Source organism: Gymnodraco acuticeps, unplaced genomic scaffold, assembly GCF_902827175.1.
Source record: "Gymnodraco acuticeps unplaced genomic scaffold, fGymAcu1.1, whole genome shotgun sequence".
NCBI lineage: Eukaryota > Metazoa > Chordata > Actinopteri > Perciformes > Bathydraconidae > Gymnodraco > Gymnodraco acuticeps.
Window position 1 is genome coordinate 4,221,063 of NW_022990441.1, and position 12,772 is coordinate 4,233,834.

The window sequence follows — 12,772 nt, forward strand, 5'->3', positions numbered from 1 at the left end:
CATACTCACCTCATTATATTTCTTTAATGCCAGATATGCTTTGCCCATGTGGAGGTAAGCCTTAATGCACCCCTCATTACACTGACAGAGATAGAATGATGATGGGAAGAGATTAGTTGAAGCACTTCATCAGCAACACATCTACAGGTACATAATGGTGATCTAATGCATCTCCGCTGATACCACTAACACAAGAAGAGGTTAATGTTCAATATGACCTTCAGAAATACTCTCTACAGTAGAAATGTGTTGCAATGATAGAGTTCCTCGAGTCAAGATAGATGTATTACATTTAAGACTGTTAAATGCCAGAGGGAATTGAATTGAATTTTTCCGAATGCCTAGATCTACGTGATTGAAATGTTAAAGGCATTTGGTAAATTGTCTAAAAAAATAGATGTTACCAATTATTTTGAGATGTTGTTGCATTTAAGACTCAAGATCGATTGTGAATATCATAATTAATAACCAAATTAGGTGTAATAACTTTTCAAGGATGATCAAATCAAGTTGCTTTTTAGAGCATACATCCAAAACTACAGTAATAATTATTCATTGTCAAATTGCGTTTGGCTCGAGTGAACTCAAGAGAACAAAACTCCATGCCACTCGACTATTCCGTTTTTTTTTCTCTCGCAAATATCTACTTTGAGCTCCAAGCATGACAAAGAATGCACGTCAGATGACACTTTGACGAATGAGGCAGCGATTTACTGACCCCAGTTCCTAGCTAGGCCTTACCTTCAGGGCCCATTCACAGTCACTGATGGCCTCCTTGTACTTCCCCAGCTTGATGTACGCCTAAGTAGATATTTGAAATTGGACAAGGCAGTCCAGCAGTGTAATTATCAGAGTAGACTTTTAAATGCTGGGTCTTTGGAACTAAGTGTATTGTTTGTACGATTAACTTAATTGCACATGGCCATTATAATGTCCAAAAGGAAAGACCTTTAGTGAAACAAAAGGATTTATCAATATGGTATAATGCTAGGCGCACAAAGGCAGACTCTTTCCGATTTCTTCGTCTTTTAACTAATTGAAATACAAAAAAACAACAATTTGTGTTGTTTTTGTAGCAAAACATACAAAAGATTAAATGGAAATTAATATTCACTTGTGCTCTGTTGGTGTACAATGGCTGAATGTCCCGTAGTTCAGTCAAGCCATCACTGTAATACTTCACAGCCGTTTCATAGTCTTCTTGAGCGTAAGCTTCGTTCCCCTTGTCTTTGAGTGCTGCAGTGACATTAACGATAAAATATTTCAACTGATGTATTTCGAGTCAAACAGAGCAGCAGATTCAACAAAAATGTCATTTACCATGTGCCTTATTTGCTTTTGCAATTCTCCGTAAACTCCTGTCTTCAACATCTCTCTCCATAATCCTCATGAAATTGTCTGGGGAAAAAGAAGGAAAACATGAGTGCCAGAACAGAGAAAGAGTAAACATTAAAAACACACTATTTATCATCAATTTCAACCTTAAAGGTGGGGTATGTAAGTTTGAGAAACCGGCTCGAGATACACTTTTTGTTATATTCCATGGAATGCTCTTAACATCCCGATAGCAATGAATATCTAAAGTGCTTTGACAAAAAATCCATAAAAAATGTCATCTGTGGAAGCCGTGGCGCTGTAAAAAGCACGACCAATCATTTTAGCCGGCCCGGCTAAAATAACTGGATGGCCTACCTGCCTGTCAGCCTTCCATCTGTGCACAACCTTATCTCGTGCCCTCATTGGTCATGTGCGCGTTCGTGTGTGTTGGAGGAGGGGCTCTGTGAGGAAGTGCCAGATTTTTTCCGGCTGTGTATTTTCAAATTCTAGCGCACTCGAGCTGGTTTCTCCAAAATTACCTACCCCACCTTTAAGCTTTCCCTAGTCAGAGTTTTGCTACACATTTTAAATAAGCAAAACCCGAACATCAATGAAAGTCAAATCAAAGATGTATCATAGACGAAAGAAAGTCATCACTCAACGTTGTTGACTTCATCACTCAGGGAACTTATGTGTGTGATTGTTCATGCTAAAATGTTCTCCCAATGACATATATTGCTCCAAAGTAATGAATATCAGTTGAAGGTTAATGTTGTGCTTGTTTTGCATTTTTAAGGCTATTGATGAGTCAATTAGATGTTTTTAGTAAGGCAAATGAGAAAAATGAATTCTGGCCATCATTTCCCAGCTCTGATCTAAATTGTTTTCTCTCGTCTGTTTAGAGTTCAGAAAAGGTGAAAACCTTTCGAGGTTCCTTATTTGTTTCCTATTTGTGAAATAAAGTGGTTTGTCGGTATAACTTTAATATGTTCCTTATTTCTGCCTATAAAAACAGCTGGGAAATCATTTTGGCCACCAGAGTGCACCCATTAGAAAAGAGATTACTAGATGTATTTTTCAACCTTGCCTCTCAGGGCTTTTGTACATGCTATATGGAATACCACATTAGAAAAGAGGCCTTGAAAAGGAAGTGTATACGAGTGACATATTTCAAAAAAAGTAATACCCAGTGTTTCCCACAGATCTGAAATATACTTGGGGGGGTGGTGGTAGCGGGGGTGGGGGGGGGGTTGAGGTGACGTGCAACAACATTAACATTAACCTTTCTGTTGGTCGCTTGTTAGCAGACCCTTCACGCGATGGCAGAGCGAACAGGTACAGGTACAGGCAGGGCCCATAATGATAGCCCTATAGTTTAAATCTACTACCCACACATGAACATATGGAAATGGGTTACTATTTAAAAAAATAAATGTATTTCTAAATGTATTTAGGAACCTATCCATGTGATTTTTAGTGGGGGTCGACCTCAAATCCTCTAGGGGGGTCCAGGGGCATGCCCCCCCGGTAAGATTTTTTTTATGTTGGAGTTAAATGCATCAATCTGGTGCATTTTGAGGGGAAAATAAAGAGACTAGATCTATGGAAACACCTATATTTAACAGAACTGTATACATTTCAATAATCATAAAATCAAGGCCATAACCAATAACATACCATTTCCAATATGAAAAAAACACTGAAACTTGTTTATTAATTTAGTTTTGGTTCATTTATAGTTGTGAGTGTGTCTGTGCTCCTGAATCAGCCTCTCCTGTCTCCCTCCTCTCCCCCCTCTCCATCCTCTCCCCCTGCTCCTCTTTGAGGCAGCAGCAAAGACTAGTTTTCTCTCAACAAGTTTTAAAAGTGTATCTTACCTTTTTTCACCTAGTTAACTTTTTATTTATTTATTCATGCATATTTTACTAATCACATTACATTTCATTTAGCTGACGCTTTTATCCAAAGCGACTTATAATGACCGATTACAGGGACATTCTCCCTGGAGTAACTAAGGGCTAAGTGCCTTACTCAAGGGCACACTAGTGGTGGTGTTCCTGGCGGGATTTGAACTCACAGCCTTCCGATCTTCAGCCCACCTCACTATCCATTAGAGATTAGACCAATCTCTACCCTCTCAAATGGAAATATGTGTTTACATAAATGGTGACCACACCGTTTGAGACCCACTGAGAACTTAGACTAAGTTAACTATCTAAACACTCAGAGTCCTTTACCTCGCCTGAGCTGAGGTTATCCCGAGCTTGAATGACACACAGAGACCAATCAAGGGCTTTGATTTGATCATGTCGGCAGGCCACATCATGTGGACAGCCAGTCACCCTGTGTGAGACAGGCCACTTAACAGGCCAGAAGGAGGCGAGAACAGAGCAAGGGAGCGAGGGATCATTGTCCACAAGTTAATCGATCGCAGATGGCGTCGTGGTCACGGACGAATTAAAAAAAAAAACTATAAAAAAAAAAAAAAAAAATTAAAAAAAATTAAAAAAATTAAAAAAAAACTAAATGGGTCACGAAATATACTTGGGCGGCCGTTAATATACCTGGGCGGCCCGCCCAAGTATAGTCTATGTGTGGGAAACCCTGAATACCTGCTATTAAGATCATCACAGTAACTTCTCTGCACTACACACTAACCTACAGCCGGCTCCTGTTTACATGGCTGCCCCCACATTTTCCAATACTTTTCTATAGTGTTTTGCCGTTGTGTCCTAAACAGTCAATACTACAAATCTCCTATCCACCAATCATTTTAACTTGTTAAGCCCGAGAGACCCCGGTACCGAGGTACTGCCGCAACATCTTGCAGGAAACAGTGTCTGAGGGCATGTTCATTTAATAAACTATGAATGTTTTATATCCATGTAACGGGAAGAAACTCATCTAACTGATCCTTTTTATTTATTTTTCCAAAAAAAAAAACACAATGCTAACGCTGATCCTCTGAATTAGCAACGAGCGAAAAATGCTAACAGATGACTGCACCGAAATTCCCTCACAAAACATTATTATTTATATTTGCACATCCAACAACACATCGTTTCACATTGTGAGGAGACACGGAATCGAAGGGTACCCTTCATTATCACTCAATTATACGAACTCGCGGAGATAATAACAAGAACAGACATCAAAACATATGGCGCTAGGTAGCTAACAACGCTAACATGGCTCACCTGTTTCGTAGTCTGGTCAAAAGTGGTCTTCAATGGCATTAAAACGATAAAAATGCTGCTGAAGTTAATCCATAGGTTAATACAATGTCTCTGTGTCCCTTTGAAATGATTTATGATAATCCATGAGCAATAAACCTGCTTTTCGGTTTCCAGAAGTCAGAGCTAGAGCTATAGCTCTATAGTCAGGGCTGCACATAACTGGTGCGCAGGTGCGCATGCGCACCTCCGCCAACAAAAGAGCACAGTGTCATTTGAAAAAAGGCGCATTTGCGTACCAACATTGAGAGAGAGAGGGAGAGAGAGAAGAGAGAGAAGGGAAAAGAGAAAAGAGAAAAGAGAAGAGAGGAGAGAGAAAAGAGAAGAGAGAGAGAGAGAGAAATATATTTGCGAGTTGCATATGAACGTATGATATGAACTCAGGACCGGCCCGTAGCACTGGCGTAATAGATGTTCGCCTAGGGCGCCAGATCTGTGGAGGCGCTGCATGCGCTGGCAGCTCTGGGAGGGGAAAAAACATTTTTGACCGTTGGTGCTCATCCTAATTTTCGGCCTTGATGTAACGATATTCACAATTAAGTAAATGTAACACCCTTTTCACCCCGGTTACACGTTTCATTTGCCCTGTACGATGGGCGCTGTAAGTGATGAAAATGGGGGACTTCCGGTCCGACACAGAGATGGAAGCATAGAGCAACACGCTCCCGACCCAAAATATCTAAAAACACTGTCCGAACAACGCAATCCAACTCTCTGAGAGCATTTAAATCAACGGGGAAATATCGGACTAACGAAAAATGTCCAGAAAGGGAAATAAAATCAATACCCAAAGTAAAAAGCACGACGAGGAAGAAATCGATCAGCTGTCTCAAGCAAGCAACAGCATGGATGATGACAAGCAGCCAGATGACGCAGATCACAGCGGGGAGGCTAATATGAGTTTAATTCTAAAAGAGCTGCGAGACTTTAGAAAAGACTCCTGCCAACAACTCAATGGAATAAAGGAAGACATCAATAAAATTAACAAAAGAATGGAGGAAGCAGAGGAACGAATTGACGCAGCGGAGACCAGGATCCAGTCATGGGAAGAGGTGGTGACAGGCCTAGTGAAGCTACAGGTACAGACCAAGGGCGCCGGAAGCGGGGAGGCCAGGGGGCCATTGGCCCCCCCACTTTTCAGCCCTGCTCCACATTTTCGCAGCAGCAGATTATTTTTTTATTTTTTTTAAGTCTTTATTTCGAACAGATTAAAAAATAACAAATAAAAAATGTGAAAAACAGAATATCGTATTGTTATAATACAGTATTTATCCACATTCATGGTAATATTTGTATATTCAACAAAGAAAACTAAAAAAAGTCTTCATATTAATAATAATAATAATAATAAATCATATGTGTCCGAAAGGGAGTAGGAGGAAGCAAATGCTTATTAATTCCCACCCCTTACTTGATCAATGATTGTCCTTTAAATTATTATGCAAGTTATTCCTACTTAGATTTACATTTATACATATATATACAATAATTTCTCATCTTCAATCACCTTTCTTCCTTCTCATATTTTTCCAAAAAAGTGTTTCTGTACATCCTTTTAAACTGAATTATGCTTGTGCTTTGTTTGAACTCCTGCTCCAAACCATTCCATAAAATCACCCCACAGATTGTTATACTCATACTTCTCAGAGTTGAGAAAACTAGGGCCACCAGGGTGGGTGGAGGGGGTCCGGAGGACGGGTCTGGGCTGACAACCCAAGAGCACCGCGGAGGACCCGGAAGGGATCTCGGGCGGACGGCCCGGGGGCAAGGCAGAAGCCGAGAAGGGGGACTCGGGCGGACGGCCCGGGGGCAAGACAGAGTCCAAGGTGGGGGTTATGGAGGGGCGAAGGCCACCGCGGGCGAACTCAGGGGGCCGAGCATGAGTGCGAGGGCCGCGGCCGGGAAAGTCAGGGGGCCGGGCTCGAGGGCGAAGGCCGTGGCTCTCAGGGGGCCGGGATCGAGGGTGAAGACTGCGGCTCTCAGAGGGCCAGGCTCGAGGGCGAAGACCAGACAGCTCCGGAGGCCGGGCAGGAAGGCGCTGACGGGACAGCGCCGGAGGCCGGGCAGGACCCGGTGTCGGAGCTGGTGGGACAGGCCTCGGCAGGATCCCCCACGGAAGAGGACCAGGACACGGGATTGGCAGGACCCCCGGCAGGAGAGCAGTCGGCGGGACCTCCAACGGGACAGGACATAGGGTTGGCAGGACTCCCGGCAGGAGAGTAGACGGCGGGACCTCCAACGAGACAGGACAAAGGGTTGGCAGGACCCCCGGCAGGAGAGTAGTCGGCGGGACCTCCAACGAGACAGGACAAGGAGCTGGCAGGACCCCCGGCAGGAGAGTAGACGGCGGGACCTCCAACGGGACAGGACAAAGGGTTGGCATGACCCCCAGCAGGAGAGTAGTCGGCGGGGCCTCCAACGGCACAGGACAAAGGGTTGGCAGGACCCCTGGCAGGTGAGTAGTCGGCGGGACCTCCAACGAGACAGGACAAGGAGCTGGCAGGACCCCCGGCAGGAGAGTAGACGGCGGGACCTCCAACGGGACAGACATACGATTGGTAGAACCCCCGGCAGAGGAGTAGTCGACGGGGCCTCCAACGGGAGAGGACATGGAGTTGGCAGGACCCCCAGCGGAACCTCCAACGGACCAGGACATTGGGTAGGGACTTGAGACGTGACTCGAGAGGGGACTCGAGAGGAGACTCGAGAGGAGACTCGAGAGGGGAACCAAGGGGGAACTCGAGAGGGGACTCGAGAGGAGACTCGAGAGGGGAACTAGAGAGGGGACTCGAGAGGGGAACTAGAGAGGGAACTAGAGGAGAGACTAGAGGAGGGACTAGAGGAGGAACTAGAGAAGGGAACTCGAGAAGGGAACTCGAGAGGGGACTCGAGAGGGGAACTAGAGAGGGGACTCGAGGAGGGACTAAAGGAGGGAACTGGAGAGGGGACTGGAGAGGGGACTCGAGAAGTGACTAGAGGAGGGACTTGAGTAGGGACTAGAGATGGGACTAGAGGAGGGACTAGAGGAGGGACCAGAGAGGGGACTTGAGAAGAAACTGGAGAGGGGACTTGAGAGGAAACTTGAGATGGGACTGTGGCAGCTGGGGCCAGAGCTGGGTCTGGAACCATGGCCGCTGGGGCCAGAACTGGGTCTGGAACCATGGCTGCTGGGGCCAGAACTGGGTCTGGAATCATGGCTGTGTGGGCCGGTTCTGTAGCCGGAACCATGGCTGCTCGGGCTGCTAGCCTGTCCTTGCGACGACTCCTCTTAGCAGCCGCCTGAATACTCCGTGGACCTCCATAAGCCAGACGAGTTCCGGAATACAACTCCTGGACAGGAGCAGGAACTGGGGCAGAAGCACGGGTTGACTTCAGGCGGAACCCACCAAGGCGTATGGTGCCAGGTTGGGAATTGGGAGACATGGAGCTAGCATGCCTGGGGCTAGCAGGCCGGGAATCTGGTTTGACCTCAAAGCTGCCAAAAAAGTCCTCCACCCACTTGGGTAGCAACTCCCTCAACCAGGGCCTTGAGGTTACCTCCTGGCGTGCCGCAGAAAAAACGGACTGCCTCTCTCCACTACTGGAGGCATATTTAAAGTCATTCCTCAAACATGTCAAATTGTACTCCACCTCGTACAAACTGTCCGCTGGGTCCATTCTTGGTTGGTTCGTAATGTTACGATGTGTGAAGCAGGTAGGACCCAAATGCAGATTAACGTGAAAATTCCTTTATTTCAAGGCTATACTAACAAAGACAGAACACAACACTCACCGAGGACAAGCCAAATCACAAGACGAACCAACACTGAACACAGGAAGAGAACAGACTAAATACAGAGAGGGGTAATCACAAGACGAGAAACAGCCGGGCAGGGGAGGAGAAACACAAGGGCCACAGGTGAACACAATCAGACAACTAGACACACCAGGGAAACTAACGACAGGAGGAAAAACACAGGGAAAAGGACCAGACAATATACAAGGAGGAAAACACGACAGGGAGAACAGCAAAACACCCAAAACAAGACATACAAAACGTGACATGACACAATAATCGTAACACTCTGTCTATGAACAATGTTTTTAATTTCCTAGGAAGTAGATTATGTCTGGCTCTGTACATGATTTGTGCCATTTTAAATTTAACCAGATCAATGAACTTCAATATGTGTGACTTCAAAAATAATACATTAGTGTGTTCAAGATATCCAACATTTTTGATAACTCTTATAGCCCTTTTTTTGTAATGTGCATAACGGCTGTAGGGTGGTTTTGTACGTGTTTCCCCAAATCTCCACACAGTAAATCAGATATGGCAATATTAGTGTGTTATATAGAGTATACAATGAGTTATAGTCCAGAATGTATCTGGCTTTTCCCAATATTGCGATAGTTTTAGCCAGTTTTGCTTTTACTTGAGTGATATGAGGTTTCCAGCTGATTTTGTGGTCTAAAACCACACCAAGGAACTTAATTTCATATACAAAAAATATTTGTGTCATCTGCAAATAAAATACATTTCAATATATTTGATACTCTGCAAATGTTGTTGATGTATATTATGAACAGCTTTGGACCCAACACGGACCCCTGAGGTACTCCACAAGTTATGTTCATGTATTCTGATTTTTGTTCACCAATTTCAACAAATTGTTGTCTGTTGCTTCAATAATCTCTCACCCAGTTTAATCCCACCCCTCTGATGCCATACCGTTCCAGTTTTATCAGTAAAATATTGTGATCTATGGTGTCAAATGCTTTTTGTAAGTCTATAAATATTCCCACTGCTTGTTTTTTATTGTCCATGCAGTTTGCTATTTCCTCACTTAATTCCATTAGTGCCATAGATGTTGATCTATCTTTCCTGAATCCATATTGACTGTCATCCAAAAGCTGACGTGTTTCCATGAAACTGTGCCGCGGAAAACTGTACAAATCCCGTTTCAATAATTCCCCTCTACTCTAAAGTCGCATCTAAAACGTGATCTGATCTAGCTGTGTATATTTTGTTATTTTGTATTGCTATATTCAATCTTACTAGCTACAGGCATGTTTGAAGCTTGTAAAGGGAAGATGACAGCTCTCACTGTTCCTCAGCGCCGCCCCCCCCCCCTCCCTCCCGCTGAAATTATGAATGTAAGAGTATAGTAATCATAGATAACACGGCAGGGTCCGTTACAGTTTGTTTTGATCTGATTTCAAATAAGCAAAGTCTTGGCTTTCAGAATATTAAACTTGTTTCGGCAAATTCAGATGATAAATACAGCTTTGAAGCTTCGGCATAATTACAAGCGGAGAACGGAGTAATTTAACATCACAGCAGGCATAACAACAGCTGGTGTTTCTCGTGAGTGTTTTCCCCAGGAAACAAACACAATATACACAAACGCAAAAATACACAAACACACACATATACACGCGGCGCGGAACACTGTACAAATCCCGTTTCAATAATTCCCTTCTACTCTAAAGTCGCATCTAAAACGCGATCTGATCTAGCTGTGTATATTTTTTTATTTTTGATTGTTTAAGCTTGTAAAGGGAAGACCACAGCTCACCTCTCACTCGCCACTCTGCTCTTCCGCAGCGCCGCTCCCCCTCCCTCCGGCTGAAATTATGAATGTAAGGCGTGAAGTAAAGATAACACGGCAGGGTCCGATACAGTTTGTTTTCATCTAATTTCAAATAAACAAAGTCTTGGCTTTTAGAATATTAAACTTGTTTCGGCAAATTCAGATGATAAATACAACTTTGAAGCTTCGGCATAATTACAAGCGGAGAACGGAGTAGCTTAACGTCACAGCAGGCATAACAACAGCCGGTGTTTCTCGTGAGTGCAGTAATCCAAACGAAAATATCTTCCCTCCGTAGTATTTTGATCATTTGCTCCGCTAATAATCAATCATGATGATTGATGATGAGAAATGATGGATTCCAGAGAAGAGAAAACTTTAAAGGCCTTTTTCTCAAAATGATGACTCTAACAGTCATTATATAATGTGACATATTTTGCTTAATATTTGGAGTACAAAAACAATCCTGATATCATTAGAAAGCTAGGAATCAAAATGTGTCTTCGGGTCAATGCGATTTCGATGGAGCAGCAGGTCACTTTGCATTAGGTAAAATAAAGCAGGCAGACATAACAGGAAGAATATGTCCATTTTAACCCAATCAAATAGGACATTGTCACACCATTCAAATGTATCCATGTAAATTACAACCAATAAAAAAGCTTAGATTTGTTTATTTGTTACGTTGTTTACTTTATTTGTTACGTTGTTCTGTGTGTGTCAGCCGTTAATCTAGAAATAATATATAGCTACACTTGCAAACATGTCAGAAGAACCAGCGCAGAAGAAAACTAAATACAGTCAATCTAAACTTAAATGTAACAACTGGAAGGTCACATCCCTGACATCCACATCTCCGGAGCCTGGACCTTCATCAAATCATAGAAACAGCGAAGCCAGATGAACCCAAAAGCAGCACCTCTGCGGCCGCAGAAACTGTCAAAACCACCGCCGCCGTCGTTGAACCGAAACAGGCTGGTTCCGACTGCATGGAGGTTTGTTGTCGGGACATTGAGGCGGGTAAAGCTGTACAGCTAACTGTCGGAAAAAAGGAGACCGCTAGTAGATTATTTGAGCAAAGAGAAAGGTAGCCATACTTCAACGCAGAATGGTACAAAAACAGAGAGTGGTTAATTCTTTGCAAAATCACTAAACGATAGTGATAAATTGCGATGTTAACAACCTCATGATAACCTCATATTTTTTTAACTTAGGATCATACCTGTGTTTAGTCTAGAAAAAGGTCAATGTGTGCATTTTATTATAAAGTTGTGTATATTTACAGACTATTGCAAAAACTAAGAAGCTTATAAACATCAGTTTTAAAACTAAAAGAGCTTTACAAAAAAGTAACACAATTAAAGATGTTTGGAGTTTTATTTGAGTTATATAAGTTATATACATTTATTGTCAAAGAGATGCTGATTTGAAACCGTTGTTAGGCCTACATACAGTTACGGCATTTCCTGTTTCTGCCGGAGAGAGGGGAGTTTGTCCCAAAGCTTGCTGCTGTATTTACTCCCTCCATCTGATAGGAGGGAGCCTCATGTGTCACTCCACGGAGTTCACTCCGTCACGGAGGGGGAGTGTGTAGGTCTAGGGCGTGGTTTGGGATTGGGCCAAACACACGCACTTTTTTTGGCCCCCCCACTTCTAAAATGAATCCGGCGCGCCTGGTACAGACCGAGGCTAAACTGACGGACCTGGAGGGACGAACACGGCGCGAGAACATAAGGATCTACGGAGTAGAGGAAGGTGCAGAAGCCATGTCGACATCTGTGATCACTTTTGTGGAAGAGCTACTAGTTAAAGGCCTGGAACTGACCCCCTCAACGCTACAGATCGAGAGGGCGCACCGTGCGCTCGGCCCCAAACCTCCGGCAGAGGCCTCACCGAGATCACTGGTGGTGAAATTCTCAAGTTTTAAAATGAAAGAAGACGTAATCAAAAAAGCCTGGCAGAAAAAGGGTTTTTATTTCAAAGAAAAAAAGGTCAACGTGGACCACGATTACGCACCTGAATTGCAGAGAAGGAGAAGGCAGTATGCGGAAGCCAAATCGGCACTTAAGGAAAGAAACATAAGATTCCAGAGCCCATTCCCGGCCAGATTAAAAGTGTTCTATGAGGACAATCCAGTGGTCTACAACTCGGCTGAGGAGGCAACAGCAGACATGGTGAAGAGAGGGATACCAGTGACTGTCCTGCAGAACCCAAGCTCGTTAATGGACCAGATTAACCGGCTGACCTGGGAACCCAGCAGAAAGCGAGGAGATCAACTGCACCCGAGCTCCAAGTTACACATCAAGGAACGGCTTCGAAGCTTTCGACATCGGGATACCCGATAAGTAGCACTGAGACTATTTTCTTTTTTCTTCCTTCCTCCTTGCCTTTACTATTATTATTTTCCTCTCTACCCAAAGGTTGAGATCAAACTGAATAGAACGCTTATACCACGGGCACATGTGGGCACATTTCGGGTCGGTTTGCTACCCTCTGTATTTTATGGACCTATGTATCAGTTTAAGGGCTGAAGAGGGCCCCCTTCCATCACTAAGAGGAAGAGACTTTCCCTCCACATTCCAACACTCCAAGGCACAATATGTGGCCTTAAATCTGGAAGTCAATGTCATTTATGTTTGTGGATATTAT

At 43.8% G+C, this 12,772-nt stretch overlaps 1 protein-coding gene across 13 annotated transcripts in view; it reads right to left on the reverse strand.

Moving 5' to 3' along the window:
* Window positions 1-12,772, reverse strand: part of ttc12 (tetratricopeptide repeat domain 12) — a 41,922-nt gene that overhangs the window by 12,537 nt on the left and 16,613 nt on the right. For 10 of the 13 annotated variants that reach the window (XR_004569912.1, XM_034225517.1, XM_034225520.1 and 7 more), the window contains exons 4-7: window positions 1,321-1,398; window positions 1,115-1,236; window positions 742-801; window positions 10-81 (exon numbers count right to left, since the gene is read on the reverse strand). Coding sequence is in view for 12 of the 13 variants with exons in the window: in XM_034225517.1 (XP_034081408.1) it covers window positions 10-81; window positions 742-801; window positions 1,115-1,236; window positions 1,321-1,398 (332 nt within the window). In the remaining variant the exon portion in view is untranslated. Of the gene's footprint in view, window positions 1-9; window positions 82-741; window positions 802-1,114; window positions 1,237-1,320; window positions 1,399-4,514; window positions 4,696-12,772 lie in introns of those variants that run through there. The other 3 variants (XM_034225519.1, XM_034225518.1, XM_034225511.1) reach the window with 3 other exon arrangements.